The 18,233-nt window shown below is 37.7% G+C and overlaps 1 protein-coding gene across 1 annotated transcript; it reads left to right on the forward strand.

The window, feature by feature from the left end:
* The first annotated feature begins 5,835 nt into the window (after nt 1-5,835).
* On the forward strand, nt 5,836-6,315 carry LOC138878143 (uncharacterized). Its single transcript, XM_070157805.1, has one exon. It carries the CDS (start codon nt 5,836-5,838, stop codon nt 6,313-6,315), a length of 480 nt encoding a protein of 159 aa, XP_070013906.1.
* Nucleotides 6,316-18,233: the final 11,918 nt, after the last annotated feature.

An 18,233-nucleotide genomic window follows, 5' to 3' on the forward strand; every position in this document is an offset into this window, starting at 1 on the left:
AATAATAAATAAATTAAACGAAAAATAAAACTTAGCGTTGAAATCGAAAGAAATAGTAAGTCTGGCTCCGGGAGCAAGTGTGATGACCCAAAAGGTCATCACTTGATTTACAAGTTAATTCTGTATTCCGGGGCCTTAAAAGCATCCTTTTATCTCACCTCAATTTGCGTGTGCGATCCGGACGTATATCCAGTACGCTTTTATGTGAAAATTTGATAAAAATGCTAATTTGGCCTTTAAAATTGAATTTAAGTTGACTTCAGTTAAAATTTTGGGTAAACGGATCCGGACCCGTGATTTGACGGTCCCGGAGAGTCCGTAGAAAAATATGGGACTTGATGTATTCCCGGAATTGAATTCCGAGGTCCCAAGCCCGAGAAATGAATTTTTGATGAAAATTGTTTAACTGAAATTTTAAGAGTTTTTGGAAATTTAAATATGTTTGAATTTGATGGTGTCGGGCCCGTATTTTGGTTTTGGAGCCCGATATATGTCTTATATGGTATTTAAGTTGATCCTGTAAAATTTGGTAAGAAACGGACTTGATATGACGTGAATCGGACCCTCGGTTGTTAAAATTTGAACTTAAGAGTTATGGAGATTTTTCTTTGATTTTGATGCTAAACTCGTAGTTCGAGATGTTAATTTGGCGATTTGATCGCACGAGTAAGTCCATATGATGTTTTTGAGTTAGTATGCATGTTTGGTTTGGAGCCCCGAGGGCTCGGGTGAGTTTCAGATAGGTTTCGGGGTGTTTTGGATTTAGGATTTTCTGTTGTTTTGCTGCTTCTGGTGTGCTGGTGTATTGTTCTTCGCGTTCGCGAAGGAACTCTCGCGAACGCGAAGAGTAAGTTAGTCTGAGGGAGATTTTGTTCTACGCGAACGAGAGGCTCAGGTCGCGAACGCGAAGCATTGGGGGTGTTACCCTTCGCGAACGCGACCTGGCTATCGCGAACGCGAAGGCCATTTGGCAGGGAACTGGGTCAAGGGATTTTACCCTACGCGAAGACGTAGGTCTCGCAAACGCGAAGGTCAGGGAGTTAACCTTTCGCGAACGCAAAGAAGACCTGTCCAGTGAATTAAAAGCAGAACCAAAAACGGGAATAAGCCATATTTTCATATCTCCTTCCCTAAAATCAGACCTTAGGCTATTTTTGAAGAAAAGTTCCAACGTCAAATCATATGTATGTGTTCTTAAACTCATCTCCTTCATTTTTCATCAACACTCATTAGATTTCTAGGCCTGAATATTGTTCTTCCATGGTAGAATTAGGGATTTGGGTAGAATTAAGGCTTTTTGAATAATTAGAATTTAGACCTCGTTTTGGGGTCGGATTTTAAAACTAATTACATATTCGGGCTCGTGGTTGTATGAATGATTGGGTTTTAGTCCGAACCTTGAGTTTTGACCAAACAGGTCCGAAGTCGATTTTTGACTTTTTGGGGAAAATGATAGAAAGCCTATAATTAAGCATTGGGTATGAATTATTTAGCATTTATTAATGTTGTTAAATTAATTTGGGCTAGATACAAGTAAATTGGAGGCGAATTCCAAAGGAAAAGCGGCGTTTGAGGCTTGAGTTGGCCGTGAAAGTTCGAGGTAAGTGTTTGGCCTAACTTTAGCTTGAGGGAATATGTGTTGTGTCTTATTTGCTATGTGTTGGAGTTGAGTATGACGTATAGGTGAGGTGACGAGTATCTATACGTTGGTGTCAAGCATGCCTGTGAGTCTTATATTCGGATTTGTTGTGATTTTATTATGTATTGATCATGCTTAACTTGATGGTTAGCAACCGTGGTACAAGAATTATGATGAGTTCTTAGTAATTGGAAATGGTCAAGTATTGGCTCGGGTTGAGGTTTATTTTGTGAATTAACTGTTGAAACTGGATTGGTTGTAGTTGGTTCCCTTGCCGGGATGTTATTGTTATGATATTATTTTCCTTGTCGGGATATTGTTGTTTTATTATTGTTCCTTTGCAGGGATATTGTTGTTTCATTATTATTCCCTTGCCGGAATTTTTTGTGATTGGTGTTGATTTGTATATTGGGATCGGGTTGCACGCCGCAACAATATTATATAGGATCGGGTTGCACGCCGCAACAAGGAATAATAAGGGAGGACAGGTGGGGTCGAGTTGCACGCCGCAACAGTGATATATGATCTGGATCGTGTTGCATGCCGCAATAGTATTATATGATTTGGATCGGGTTGCATGCCGCAACAATATTATATGATTTGGATCGGGTTGCGCGCCGCAACAATAAAAAATAAAAGTGGATATTGATTCGTTACTGTTTTCCTTATTCTTACTGATACGAAATTTAAGATGTTCTTTATGTTTTTTTCCTGAGACTCTGTTGGTACTTGATATTCCCCGCAGCATGTTTCCCCTTCCCATCTTTAACTGCTAGTCCATGTTATTATTATTTGCCGTATATGCTTTAACTGCACAGGTTTATTTGGTAGTCTTGTCCTAACCTCGTCACTACTTCGCCGAGGTTAGGCTCGACGTTTACCAGCACATGAGGTCGGTTGTGCTGATACTACACTCTGCAATGTATGCAGATATCGGTACCGGAGCTTTTGGACCTTAGCGAGGTTGCTGCCTTCAACCCAGCGGAGATCCGAGGTAGTCCTGCAGACGTCCGCAGGTCTTGGCGTCTCTTTCTATATTTTATATTCTGTTTTCATTTACTTCAGAGACAGACTTATATCTTTCTTTCCATACCACTATTTGTAGTATTCGTAGATGGTCTGTGATATTGTGACACCAGTTCTGGGTAGAGATGTATTTTGTATTTTTCGCACTAGTATTTGACTAAGTTATTAGATTTCGTCTTCCGCATTTCTTTTATTATTATTATTATTATTATTATTATATTTCGTTGTTGATCGCATGTTAATTTGAAATTGTTAAAAGGTTAAGAAAAATGGTAATAAGATCTATAACACTCGGTTTGCCTAGCTTTCACGAGTAGGCGTCATCACGACTCTCCGGGTCATGATAGCAAGGCTTCCGAAGACAACAATGATGAGAACAGTACAAGATAGAAATAAAGTTATATTATTTAGCTTGGGAACAAGATCCTTAAATTAAGCCCCTCTTAAATGGCAATAAAGGGGATTATTGATGAATATATAATGGTAGGCCATGAATGTCACAGTTTTCTACAACGGCGGCATATTTAATATTGAGGAATATTCTTTATTAATTGTCATCTGGTGACAAAACCTTCGTTTGATTCTGTTGACCGCGTAACCTTCGGGATCTACTAGGTAGCAGTCGAAGCTGTTGCCCTCGGTCTTGGTATCCATTCGATTTACCTTCTGTTTGCCTCCAATTCCACGTGTCACGCAATCATTTGAGCATTTAATATAAACTAATTTTACCCTATGCATTTCTGTTCTCTAACATAAAAGAGATAATATTATATTTTCTAAAGATAATATTAATGGTCAAGCGTAGAGATCAACGAGGAATAAGATTACTGTCGTGTTAATTAAGAATTCAGCTCTATAAAAATAAATCACGCCAATATATCGGATCACATAATGCATGAATATTTTCCACAGTGCTAAAATATCAGACAGAAAAATCCAATTCAATTATATAAAAAAATAGACTTTCAACTCAATCGCCTTTTGATTTATAAGTTCAACATTGATTTGATTTAAACCTCATCTTCCAACTTCCAAGAGCTAGAAATAGAAACTTGGAACCATTCATTAAGCAAATGGACCTTTAATTTCGAAAATTGGGAAACTTATTTTTTGTTTTGGTAATTGGTACGTACATCGGAAAAGACTAAATAAATTACTTTAAATCTCTCACGAACAACATGGATTGAATTAGTGTATTGGGAAAATCGAGTTTACATATTAAAGTGATTGGAAGATGACGTGTCATGACACGAAGGCTGGTCAAAAAGTGATGATTGGCAAAGAGGCACGAGTTGCAATAGATACGAGCAGAAGGTACAAGTAGAGGCACGAACAACTATTCAAAAGACTAAACGCTCGTACCTATTTATACTCAAGTGTCAAGGAGAATGAATCTGATAACATAAGAGAGTACAGATACAGTATTTAATGAGCAGTAAATACTAAAAATGTTATAGAATCTGTATTAAAATACAATGATTATGTAACGTAGCATTTACTGCCTTTGATTGTCTATAGTGGCCTAATTATAACAAAGGCAAACGTATATCTTTAAGATAGCTATAAAAAGGAGAGAATGGATCATTTGTAAGGACACGAAAGATCATCTGAATATACTGATTTACTTTGTTTTTTACTTCTGTCTATCTTATTGTTAGCAAAATCACTTTCCTTTATTCAGTTTTGATTATCAGTAACCCGTGTTCTTCTAAATTAAAGCTTTGACTGAAATTACACTTTTTGGTTAAACAAATTAGTTCCCTTGCCGGGAATCTGATAATGTACTCTTTCTTAGCCTAACCTTTTTTGTTGCATCAACTATGTCGAATATCAATGACAACACCCAAGGAAACCAACAACTCCAGTAGAATCCACATGATGATCACATCCCAATCCCTTCTCTACAAAGTTCCCCTCGACGATCTCGAGAAGGCACTCTTGATAGATCTCATGCAAATGGAAATGCTCAATTCGAAAATGATGAAGCTATCAATGAAGCTTTGCAAAAGCTAATCGCTCAACAGGTCAATAAAGCTCTTGAGGACTTTGCCAGCCAATTACCCGTTGCACCACCAACACCCACTCCAAATAATAACACTTTGGAGAACCCTCGTTCTGGGCTTGCTAATTCAGGTAGTGGTGGAATCCCCAACGAGTCAAGAGAAGGAGAACCAGGTAACTTAGTCAATTCTGATTTACAAAATTTAGTACTAACATTGCAGAAATAGCTCAAGGAGCAAAGTGACCGCATAGAGCAAATATCTGGAGTACCACCCGGTATCAAAGTGATATATATGGATAAATATTCACAACAACCTTGGAAGCCAAGTGCTGCTCCCCTTCCAATTCCAAAGAAATTTAAAATGCCTGATATTCCAAAATACGATGGAACAACTGATCCACGAGACCACGTGACTGCATTCACAATAGGCGTAAAAGGCAACGACTTGACCAAACAAGAAATTGAATCAGTATTGGTCAAAAAATTCGGTGAAACACTCACCAAGGGAGTGTTAACATGGTATTCTCTTTTACCTGAAAATTCCATAAATTCTTTTGCTGAGCTTGCAGATTCATTTATCAAAGCACACTCGGGAGCTCAAAAAGTCGAAAAAAGAATGGAAGATATTTTCAAAATCAAGCAAGGGGACTCAGAATTGCTTAGGGAGTTCGTGGATAGGTTCCAGCGTGAAAGAATGACGTTACCGCGCGTACCTGACAATTGGGCAGCTATAGCCTTCACTAGTAATTTGAATGAAAAAAGCTCTGAAGCCACGAGGCGACTCAAGGAAAGTCTTCGTGAATTCCAAGCAACAACGTGGAATGACGTTTATAACAGATACAACATGAAGCTAAGGATAGAAGAGGATATTATCTCACGATTTCAAAAAGAAGAAAAGGTGAGTTCGAGACGGGCGGAAACCGAAAAAAGGTCCGGTAAAAACAGGTACGAACCATATATGGGTCCAGTAGGAAAAGATTCACGGTCAAAACAGGACAATTCAACGTACGATCATAGGTTGAGGAATAGAGAGTCGGGCTCGTCATCAAGATTTGGGAAAGATTGAAACGAGCGAGAGTCACAGGATGATGATAGAAATTTGAAAGCAAGGTTTGGCGGTTATAATTTTAATGTAAACACTTCCGAGCTCATAGCTGTTTTAAGAAGCATGGGTGATAAGGTACGGTGGCCAAAAGAAATGAGATCGAACCCAAACAAGCGCAACCCTGATCACTGGTGCGAATTTCACAACGATCACGGGCATAAAACGACAGACTGTAGGTTGCTGCAAGGTGAAGTTGATCATATATTAAAGCAAGGGTATCTCACTGAATTATTCAGTGAGAGAGGTAAGCAAGCATATATGAAGAATAGGCAGGAACCCCCAAAACCACCTTCTCCCAAAAGGACCATTAATGTGATAAGTGGAGGTGAAGACATAAATGGTATGACGTACACAACAGCCAATAAAGTCTCCAAAGTCATAATTACCCACGTGAAGTGGGTGAGACATGTCTTAGAGGAAGAAAGCATTACGTTTGATGATGCAGACGCGGATGACGTATTATCCCCACATAATGATGCACTGGTAATATCTTTACTTGTACATGATACTAATGTGACACGAGTTTTGATTGATCCCAGGTAGTTTCGTGAACATTATTTTGCTAAGAGTACTACGTTAGATGCAAGCCAAAGATAAATTAATACCAAAGGCGCATACTCTATCTGGATTTGACAATTCCAGCGTAGTGACAAAAGGGGAGGTAATACTTACAACATTCGCAGAAGGAGTTGTCAAGGATACAAAATTTCAGGTGGTAGATATAGAGATGGCTTACAATATGATCCTTGGGAGACCATGGATCCACGAGATGGATGTCGTTCTGTCAACCTTGCATCAAGTTATTAAATTTCCATCACCATGGAGAATATGTCAAATCCGTGGGGATCAACATACATCCAGAAGCATCAATTCTATAGCAGATTCAAGTACGATAAATGAAGAAAAAAAGCAATTACAGAATCCAGTTGAGGGTAACACAACACAAACCTCAACTTAACAAGGATTAACAGACATGGAATCAAGGCTAGATGCCATTCAAGAACCAGAAGAAAATGAAAATATCAAAACAACGATTGAAGAACTGGAAGCTGTAATATTATTTGCACAATGGCCTGAAAGGAAAGTCTACGTAGGGGACAATCTAAGACAAGACATGAAAGGTAAGTTGATTAAATTTGTAAAAACTAACGTGGATTGTTTTGCTTGGTCCCACTCTGATATGACAGGAATACCACCGGAGGTAATGACTCACAAATTAAATGAAGACCCATCGTATCCCCCTGTCAAACAAAAGAAGAGAAAGCAAGGAACTTTCAAAAATCAGGTGATTCAAGATGAGGTTCAAAAATTATTAAATATTGGGTCTATCCGTGAGGTAAAGTATCCTAATTGGTTAGCCAATATTGTTGTGGTACCGAAGAAGAATGGTAAGTGGCGAGTTTGTGTAGATTACACAGACCTTAACAAAGCTTGTCCTAAAGATTCTTTTCCATTACCACATATAGATCAACTAATTGATGCTACTGCAGGGCATGAATTTTTAAGCTTTTTAGATGCGTATTCAGGATACAATCAGATCAAAATGGATCCAATAGATGAAGAAAAAACTTCATTTATAACAAACAGGGAGACTTACTATTATAAAGTAATGCCTTTTGGTCTAAAAAATGCTGGTGCAACATATCAAAGACTAGTAACCAAAATGTTCCAATAACATTTGGGAAAAACAATGGAGGTTTACATAGATGACATGCTCGTTAAAACTCAACATTCAGGGGATCATATATCGCACTTGACTGATACATTTCAAGCCTTGCGGAAATTCAATATGAAATTAAATCCGGAGAAATGTGCATTCGGTGTTGCATCAGGTAAGTTTTTGGGTTTTCTTGTTTCTAACTGTAGTATTGAAGTGAATCCCACATAGATTAAGTCCATTGAAGAAATTCCTGACATGCTTACAAGTAGAAAAGAAGTGCAGAGGTTGACAGGAAGAATTGCAGCCTTGGGGAGATTTATTTCTAAATCATCAGAAAAATGCTTTAAATTCTTTTTAGCTCTTAAAAAGCAAGATCAGTTCGAATGGACTGAGGAATGTTAGCAGGCACTCAAAAATTTGAAGGCATACCTGTCAAATCTGCCATTACTCGCAAAACCAAAGGCTGTGGAAAGATTGCTCATCTACTTTGTTGTCTCAGAAGTAGCGGTAAGTACTGTTTTAGTCCGTGAAGACCAAGGTAAACAATCTCCGATCTATTATGTCAGCAAATCTTTATTAGATATGGAGACGCAGTATCCTCAGTTAGAAAAACTAGCACTTGCATTAATCATGGCATCTAGAAAATTAAGGCCTTATTTTCAATGTCATCCTATCGCTGTAGTAACTTCTTATCCATTACGCAATATATTACATAAGCATGAGTTGTCAGGTGGGTTAGCCAAATGGGCTATAGAATTAAGTGAATATGACATCGCATACCAGCCTAGAACTGCGATAAAATCTCAAGTGTTAGCAGATTGTGTGGCTGATTTTAGCCAAGGAATGCAATTGGAAGCAGAAAAAGAATTACAAGTGTTCAACGGCTCTAATTCGGGAATTTGGACCTTATTCACTGATGGTTCCTCTAATGTGAAGGGTGTGTGCTTGGGAATTGTTTTGGTATCGGCTACGGGTGAAACCATTCGACAAGCCATTAAATGTAATTCTATAACTAACAATGAGGCAAAGTATGAAGCTGTGATTCCAGGTTCAGAACTAGCACGAGAACTCGGCATTAATCAGATTGTGATCAAAAGCGATTCGTAGCTCGTAGTTAATCAAATGCTGGGGACTTATACGGCCAGGGAAGCACGGATGTAGCAGTACTTAGAGAAGGTACGGGATCTAGTCAGGCAATTCCAAACCTTGAAAGTTATGCAAATATCAAGAGATGAAAATGTTGAGGCGGACGCCCTAGCCAATCCCGTATCTGCAGCAGACGTGGCAAGCAATGAAAATACTTCCGTAATTCATTTGTTTCATTCAGTGCTCGATCTAGACAAAAATGAGGTAAATTTTAATAACTTAACCTGGGATTGGAGGAACGAGATTGTTGCTTTTTTGCAGTATGGAACCGTCCCTGAAGACAAGAAAAAAGCTCACGTGCTTCGTAAAAAAGGCTGCTCGATATTGTTTAAAGCAAGACAATCTTTATCGAAAAATGTTCGGTGGACCCTTAGCAAGGTGCATCGGGCCTTCACAAACGGAATATGTAATGAGAGAGATACACGAGGGGCATTGTGGAAATCACGCCAGAGGAAGATCACTGGTAAGAATCATGATTAGGGCAGGTTATTATTGGCCTAAAATGGAAGAAGAAGCGGAAAATTTTATGGCTAAATGTGATAAGTGCCAAAGATACGGTACTAACATGCATAGACCTACGGAGCTGTTACATCCGGTCATTGCACCGTGGCCATTTATGAAATGGGGAATGGATATCGTGGGTCCACTACCACAAGCAAAAGGACAAGTAAAATTCTTGCTTGTACTTACTGACTATTTTACTAAATGGGTGGAAGCAGGAACATTCAAACGGGTGCGAGAAAAAGAAGTTAGAGATTTCATTTGGCGAAATATCATATGTCGATTTGGTGTGCCAAAGGAAATCATGTATGATAATGGCCCTCAATTTATAGGCGCACAATTTATAGAGTTTTTTCAAAGTTGCCAGATCAAAAGGATTACACCCACACCTTATCATCCGGTGGGTAATGGACAAGTTGAGTCAACAAACAAAGTCATTATCAACAATTTAAAGAAGCGTTTGGAGGAATCCAAAGGTAATTGGCCAGAATTGTTACCTGGTGTTTTATGGGCATACCGCACAACAACAAAAACAAGTACGAGAGAAACACCATTTTCATTAGTTTATGGAGCTGAAGCTTTAATTCCTATTGATAGGAGAGCCAAGCACAAGGTTTACACAAGCGTCAGAAGAGTCTAATAGCGAAGAAATACACATAAATCTTGATCTACTTGAAGGAAAAAGAGAAGTTGCATTAATAAGAATGGCAGCACAAAAGCAGGTCATAGAACGATACTACAATCGAAAAGCATGCCTAAGAGTGCCCAAAAAGGTTTTTCAATCTACAAAGGCAGTCAATGCGGGAAAATTGAGTCCAACCTGGGAAGGACCCTACAGGATTCATGGTATTAAAGGAAAAGGAGCATACGAGCTGGAAACGATAGATGGCTAAACACTACCTTCGCACTGGAATGTCGTTCACCTGAAGAGATACTATTTCTAAGGAATACCCACGGTCAGGTATCCATATTTTTAAATTTTATTTTTGAATTGTTAAAATTTTACTAACGATTTTAGATGATAGGCAATAAAGCTAGACCATACTAAATGATGAATCACGACCTGCAAGGCACGTGGAATAAATTAAAATTCCCAGTCTAGGGTTACAACTATTCTGATAGAAATTCAGACGGGTTAAGCAGTCTTCATCTATAATCGTACCTTCGAGTTTCGTGTGTTTTTCCTTTTCAGGAAAAGGACCAAATGAGAGGAACAATCAAGTGCTCGAGACTTCATACTTCAACGCTCAAATACTTGGGGGACTATATAATATATGTGTATGAAAAAGGCAAAGAAGATTGGGAAATAATCAAAGTTCAAGCCTGAGAAGTTTACTCATTGAGTGAGAGCAAAGTCACGAGCTAAAGCCAAAGAAAAACCTTATCATAGTTAGGATAAAAGCAATATACTGAAACGGGTTATAAGTAAAAACCTTGTATTCATTTTCTTTTTTGAAATCTGTTATTAGGAAAACAGTTGCGAGAAAGTTATAGAAGTAATTCAAATACATGTAAAGTGTTATTTAAAACTTGACAAAGTTCAAATAAAACTTGTCGAAGTTATTCCAAAAAACATGTGTATTCCTATTTCTTTTATCGTATATTAATATCATTATGAAGTTGAGACGTATTCTTCATTAAGTGTCGAATATAAAAGGACCCACTTTTATAAAATTCATGATTAATTCAAGTATTCATGAAGTTAACAGAAGCATTTTTGAAGAATAAAAATACAAGTTATTCAGTAAGTCCTTAAAAATAAAGGCAAGAATAAACAAAGTAGAAGTTCAAACAGCAGCGGGAACTTCTTAATATAAAAGAGTTTAGACTAAGTATGAACTTAGTCATAAACCAAAAGTTATTTATACAAAGTTCCCCATAAAAGGACTGGGGACTTAATGTTTCCAACAAACCCTTAAAAAAATCAAGGGTCACAATCACAAACCACCGAAAAGAAAAAAAAGGAATTCAAACAACATAAACTTTTCACTGAGAATATGAAAGGGCTGAAGTAGGGTCATCAGCAGCAGAGGGCTCAACTTGACTTGAAGGAGTGGGGATACCCGTATTATCTTCAACATTTTCAGAAACTTCAGCCACGGGAAAAGAAAAATCTTGGTTCTGCTGAGTCTTCTTAATAATCTCTTTGATCTTGGCTAACTCAGATTCCAAGTTAAAATTCTCCTGGCTAACTTCAACGAGGGTATCATGGCGAGGAGTTAAAAACGCCCAACTCACTTCAATGGCAGTTTTATCTTCAAGGATCTTGTGATCTCTTTCCTAATCAGCAATTTCATTTCTTAACCTTTCATTTTCAGCCAAAGCAGATTCATAAGAACTTTGAAGAAAAGCATGGGAACTCTCTAAAGAGCAAACCTTATCAGAAGATACCCGGAGGTCTTCTTGAGTTTGAGTCAAATTCTGCACGAGTTTACCAACATATGCTTCTTTTTCACTCAGGAGAGCTCTCAACTCTCTAATTTCTTCACTTGCCTTGGACAATTGCTCGGAAAAAGAGGTTTCCAAACGAGCCTTTTCCTTACTTGCTTGATCTGAAGAAGCTTTTTCAACTGCCAATTCTGAAGTCAAAGCCCGTACCTACTGCTCTAAGGTACTTTTACTTTCTTCTAAAGTTTCCATGTAGATCTGAAGACTTTCACACCGTTCCTTCCAATTATCCACCTCCACTTGGTAGTCACGCACTAATTGCTCTGAGAGGGTAACCCTTTTCATCATCTCCGTGCCAATTAGATTGACCTAGGAAAAATAGAGAGGGAAAAGTAAGAATCTTGAAGATAGAAAAATGACAAAGTAAAGCTTGAAAAAGGAATACCTTTAAGGAAACATGCACTATATCATTCATCAAGTCACAGAACTATGGCTATCAAGCTTAGCTCTCTCAACTGGACCAATCAAAGACTTTAGTCACGCGTCAGCTTGACCTGATTTCCTTAAAAGGTTACCCTCAGCGGGGACTTCAATGGTAACTCACCTCATAGCATCATTCCTACTTGAAGAATCAACCTCTGTGTAAGGAGCAGTTGAAGGAGGAGTAGTCGAGGGTGGAACTGTGGACGCAGTCATAATAGCCTGGGGAGGAACGGTAACAGCCACGACCGACAAAGGAGGAATCACAAGGATGGGAGTAGAAAAAAGAAGCAATAGATGTTTCATCAGAAATCGGACCTAAATTTTCACCATCAAACCCGCGGTTAAAAAGTTGCTTAACTTAATCATGAGCAGCAACGGGGACTTCATCATCAGGAATCATCACTGGGGCTTCAATAAACTTGGTAAGAGGAATAGAACGAGGGGGGATGCTTCATCATCAGAAATGATTCGCCTACGAGCTCGTGGCCTTTTTACTAAGGAACCCCTATCTTCCTCTTCTTCAGAATCTTGGTCATTAGCAGCTTTCCTTTTCGATGAAGAACCCAAGATTATCTCTTGGGCTCTTTCCAAAGAAATGCGGGAAGCCACGATCGCCTCGGCACTAATCCCCCAAACAACAAATCCTGATAAAAAGAAGGATTAAAATAAGTTCTGGGAAAAATAATAAAAAGTTAAATAAAAAAAAACTCTTACTATGAGTTTTCACTTTCCAACCAAATCGTTAGGAAAGATGCTTCCAAGATCTACCCTCCATTGGGGCTGTATTCAGTAACCTTCCTACCCAACCACGGAAATTGGGAATTTCTTTAACAATTCCCATGGTTGCTAAAAAGAAAAAGGAAAAGGAAAATAGAGATCATCAAAATTGAAGAAAAAGGTACGAGAAAGTTATTAAAAAACTCACGTGCAAAATTCCACTTCTCGAGGAAGGGGACATTTTCATCGCCCACTAAACCCACGGTGGAGGCAGCAACAAACCTGGCGTACCAGCCACGGTCTCTGTCATCTTCTAGACTAACCAGAACTCTTTTGCTCCTAGCACACCGGCCATGTTTGTGAAGGTGAATTAAATGAGCAAAAGTGAAAGGCACACCGGCCATGTTTGTCAAATGCCTCAAACAAGCAACAACCCTCCACATTATAGGGCCAATTTGGCATAAGCAAACATCGAAAAATGACAGAATTCGAGAATAACAGGATCAATAACAGGTTTGAATCCTAATGTGAAAGGGTATGTATAAACAAAGGAAAATCCAATTAAATAAGAGGTGATTCTTTGATTCGCGTTGGGAATTATGATAGGGAAGTCATGACTCCAATGACAGTCTTTACGAACTAAAGAAATCAGACCCTCTGTAATCTGAGTTGGATAGGTATCAGCACAATCTAAAGAGGATACTTGATTTCTAAGGGACTCCCTGTCATTGTAGAAAGATAGTCCCGCAGGAACTACTTCTTCTACTGTAGGTTCACGAACAGGTTCAGCGGGTTCCTTACCCTAGAAGAAGATTTTTGTGAGAAAGAACCTCTGGTTCTAAAGGAAGGACTGGAACTAAATGAAGGAAGAGAAGAACCACGTACAAAAGAAGACCCTAAATTACGAAGTCTACCTCCTCTTCTACTCCTGCTAGGGGCAAGAGGGAAGTTATCAACTATGGGGACTCTTCTAGGGTTAGAGTTTGGTGAAGACATGATAGTTCGAGGAAGAAGCAAATAAAAATTCAAGAATTGAACACTCAGAGAACTTTATGTGATAAGGATAAAGACGAAAACTATGTTTATACTAGGAAGCAACCGTCAAAGGAAAAGGTGCAATGATGGAAAGGTCATAATGAGAACTGTCGCTTCGTGATTAGTGAAGCCATAAAAAAGTCCTAAAAAGTGCTGCAAAGTTGTAGAGCCAATAAAAGGGTGCCACATGTGATAAGCATTAAATGGAAGTGACAATTGAAGCGTCGATTTTACTGTAGCATTAATAGCGGTAACATTCTCGCTTTAATAAAATCCACTTCCCAAATATTCAATTGATGAATAAATGGTAAGTGGGGGGACTATCTGTATTGGGAAAATCAAGTTTACATATTAAAGTGATTAGAAGATGACGTGTCATGGCACGAAGGCTGGTCAAAGAGTGATGATTGACAAAGAGGCACGAGTTGCAATAGATACGAGCAGAAGGTACAAGTAGAGGCACGAGCAGTTATTCAAAAGACTCAACGCTCGTACCTATTTATACTCAAAAGTCAAGGAGAATGAATCTGATAGCATAAGAGAGTACAGATACAATATTTAATAAGCAATAAATACTAAAAACGTTATAGAATCTGTATTAAATTACAATGATTATGTAACGTAGCATTTAATGTCTTTAATTGTCTATAGTGGCCTAATTATAACAAAGGCAAAATGTATATCTTTAAGATAGCTATAAAAAGGAGAGAATAGATCATTTGTAAGGACACGAAAGATCATCTGAATATACTGGTTTACTTTGTTTTCTTCTGTCTATCTTATTGTTAGCAAAATCACTTTCCTTTATTCAGTTTTGATTATCAGTAACTCGTGTTCTTCTAAATTAAGCTTTGACTGAAATTCCACTTTTTGGTTAAACAATTAGGCAGGAGAAGAAACTTCATTTACTTGAGTGACCCCGTCCAAATTATCAAATCTTCTACATGCTTGTGACCTTCATTCGCCAAAAAGTTGGCACATTAATTTTTCCACTTAGAAAGTATATGGTGTTACTATAAGCGTGAAAGATGTGAGTTGATAGGAAAATAAGAAACAAGAATTGGAGCACTCCAGTACTTGACTTCTTTTTGCTCTTTGCAACTTTCTCTGATGATTTTAGGTTGTTGACATTATTAGAATCATCAGAAACTCTAGAAGATGACGAAGAAGCAATAGTAAAACAGCTCAATAACCCTGAAAGCAAAGCCATTTATGAATGTTTTAATTTTCTTTTCACCGCTGAGAACTAATAGAAGAATTTATTTATAGGGAAGGATTGAGAATTTGTGGTTTTGCTTAGCTTTGGGACCAAGTAAAATTAAAGAAGATGATGTTGCTATCACCCCTCTGCTTCCTACAACCTTCCTTGAATTTTGAATGTTGTCTCTCGCCTGAATTTTCGACTAAGTTGTTGATTAACAATTGACTCGGGAAGTGGACAATTGCTACAAGTTCTTTAATTAATTGACTTGTTTTTAATTAGTTTTACCTTATTTGAATTTTTCTTCACTTTTGTAATATTAAAAAAACACTATTTATAGTTGTTACTAATTTTTCATTAATTATTAATCTATAATGAAAAGATGCTCTGAGACACACTTATTTGTACTAAACAATATTAAAATTCTTGAAAATGACAATTTTATTAATGAAAATGAACGTTCAATCGCCCTCTTTTGATCAATTGAACTTTGCTCTATCTAAAGTGAAAATTTAGTTGTTACTTCGGCTGCTTCATTTTCTTTTTGCTCAAAATAACCTTAGCTCAAATTCGACCAATGTTTAGAACCATCATATATATTGACTCATACTTTAGTATGTAAATAAATTGTGCTGCTATATAACAGTGATACGGAATGTAACAAATTTTTGAATTTTTTTCTTTTTCGCTTAATTTTGTGGGGCAAAAGAACTTTTGACCCAAGGGAATTAAGCCTGGAGGAACCACCTGGGAACATTCTTGAATTCCTGCCGTAGACCGTAGTCGCTTTCAAATTCCTGGTTAACAAAGGAAACATAAGAACCAAATAACGCCACCATCTCCTCCTGTTTAGCATATAAATTCTGTTTCAAATAAGAGTCAGGTCGTGATATAAGGAGTTAGATGCAGCTCGTGATAGATGAGTTAAATGCACTTTACATTTGAATTCTATAGACAAATGCCTGACATTTAAAAGGAGAGACGTAGAGACGGCTATTCCCATTATAACGTAACTTGCAGTTGCAGTTCCACAAAGGTTGATCAAGAATAAGACATATCCAACCCCAAGTCAATTCCTTATTATTTTTAACTGTATATGTTTTGCTTGAAGAAATTGAGCCTGAAAATATTAGAATTAATCTGCATATATAAAACTTAAATTCTTTCTCAACTTTTTTGCATTTTGAGTTAACTTTTTTATTCGTCGGAAGTTTGAGTAACCTGCTGAGATATTTGACTCCATTTGCTTCCATTTTTATCTAAGAAAACTAGGATAGCCATGTTATGTTCTCTGAACCAAAGCCAATTCGAATGAAGTTTTCTTCATGAAAATTACAATTACTACCTGTCTTTTATGTACTTGTTGTTTCTTCATTTGCATCTTTCTTCTTCTATAATATGTACGCCTTTTGCCAGTAATCACCAGTCAATAAATTCATATTTTTATATATATTCTCTCTAACATTATATAATTGTATTGTGATATGATGTGATGACCCGAAAGGTCATCTCTTATTTTAGAAGTCAAAATTGTGTTTTGAGGTCTTGAAAATCTCTTTTTACCTCACCTCATATTGCGTGCACAGTCCGAACGCGTTTCCGGAAAACTTTTATGTGAAATTTTAGAAGAATAATGAATTTGGGTTTTAAATTCATGTCTTTCACTCCTTAACTTTTTTTTACAAGATTTCATCCTAGAATCTAGAGTTTTCATGGTGGAATTGAGAATTTTGGGTAGAACTTAGGAATATCAAAATTTGGGGATTTAGACCTCAAATTGAGGTCGAATTCCAAACCAATTGTATATCCGGGCTCGGGGGTGAATGGATAATCGGGTTTTCGTACGAATTTCGGGTTTGGACCAAGTGGGCCCGGGGTCGATTTTTGACTTTTGGGGAAAACAATGGGAAATCTATTTTCATGCATTGGAATTGGTTTATTTAGCAATTATTAACGTTATTAAGTAAATTGTGGCTAGATACAAGCGAATTGGAAGTGGAACCGAGAGGTAAAGCAGTAGTTGAGACTTAATCTTGTCTGTGAATTCGAGGTAAGTGTTTGGCCTAACCTTAGCTTGAAGGAATAGGAATTGTGGTCTATTTGCTATGTGTTTGTATCGAGTACGATGTATAGGTGTGGTGACGAGCATCTATACGTTGGTGTCAAGTATGTCTGTGAGTCTTATATCATGATTTTGTGAACCTATCATGTACCAATCATGCTCACTTGATGCTTAGTAATGTTGAACAAAGCTTATGAATTTTTTTTTGGTAATTGACTATTGTTGAGTATTGATTTAAATTAAAGTTTCGTCTTGTAAAGAAGTTGTTGAAACGAGATTGGTTATAGCTGAATCCCTTGCCGGGATGTTTTGTTGATGTTGTTGATTTTTCCTTGCGGGGATTTTTTTTTTATTGTTTGGGTGAGGAAGAGTGTAAAGCACGAAGGGTGATGTCGTGCATGATATTTTGAGAGAGTGTAAAGCACGAAGGGTGATGTCGTGCATGTTATTGTGAGAGAGTGTAAAGCACGAAGGGTGATGCAGTACCGATATTATGAGTGTTAATGCACGAAGGGTGATGTCGTGCCATGATTATGTAAGGTAATACAAGAAGGGTGATGTCGTACCGTTTATGATGTTTCATATAGTGAGGATGAGAATAAAAGCACGAAGGGTGATGTCGTGCACGTGTTACCGTTTCATTATCTTGTTGGTTTAAATATGATGTCCATTTTTGCTTCGTTATTAATGCTTCCTTACTGGTTTATTGTTAGAATCTGTTATTCTCCGTAGCATGTCCCCTTCCAACTTTATTATATTGTTTCCTGTTATAATGATTCTGTCTGTATATGGTTTAATTGCACATGTTTATTTGATAGTCATGTCCTAGCCTCGTCACTACTTCACCGAGGTTAGGATCGACACTTACTCAGTACATGGGGTCGGTTGTACTGATACTACACTCTGCACTCTTTTACGCAGATTTCGGTACCGGACCTAGTGAGTAGCTGAGGTAGCTGACTTCAGTCCAGGAAGACCAAGGTAGATCTGCTGGCGTCCGCAGAGCCTAGTCTTCCCCTTCCTTGCTTTAGTTTTTCTACTATCTCTTTTCTTTTCAGACCAGTATCTGTAGTAGAAATCTTAGGCATTCGTGATATTGTGACACCAGATTCATGGATAGAATTGTATTGGCTTATTTGATTATATTACAACTCTTCCGCATTTATCAATTGTTTAACTTTAATTTTGGCCTATATCTCTTTGGTTTGAATGTTTAACGTGTAGAACCTTAATAGTTGGCTTGCCTAGCTTTCACGAGTAGGCGTCAT

The sequence above is a fragment of the Nicotiana sylvestris genome, chromosome 9, assembly GCF_000393655.2.
Source record: "Nicotiana sylvestris chromosome 9, ASM39365v2, whole genome shotgun sequence".
Classification (NCBI taxonomy): Eukaryota; Viridiplantae; Streptophyta; class Magnoliopsida; order Solanales; family Solanaceae; genus Nicotiana; species Nicotiana sylvestris.

Bases quoted from the DNA above. Each gene is read 5' to 3' on its own strand.
- LOC138878143 (XM_070157805.1), top strand. From the start codon at position 5,836: ATGGGTGATAAGGTACGGTGGCCAAAAGAAATGAGATCGAACCCAAAC.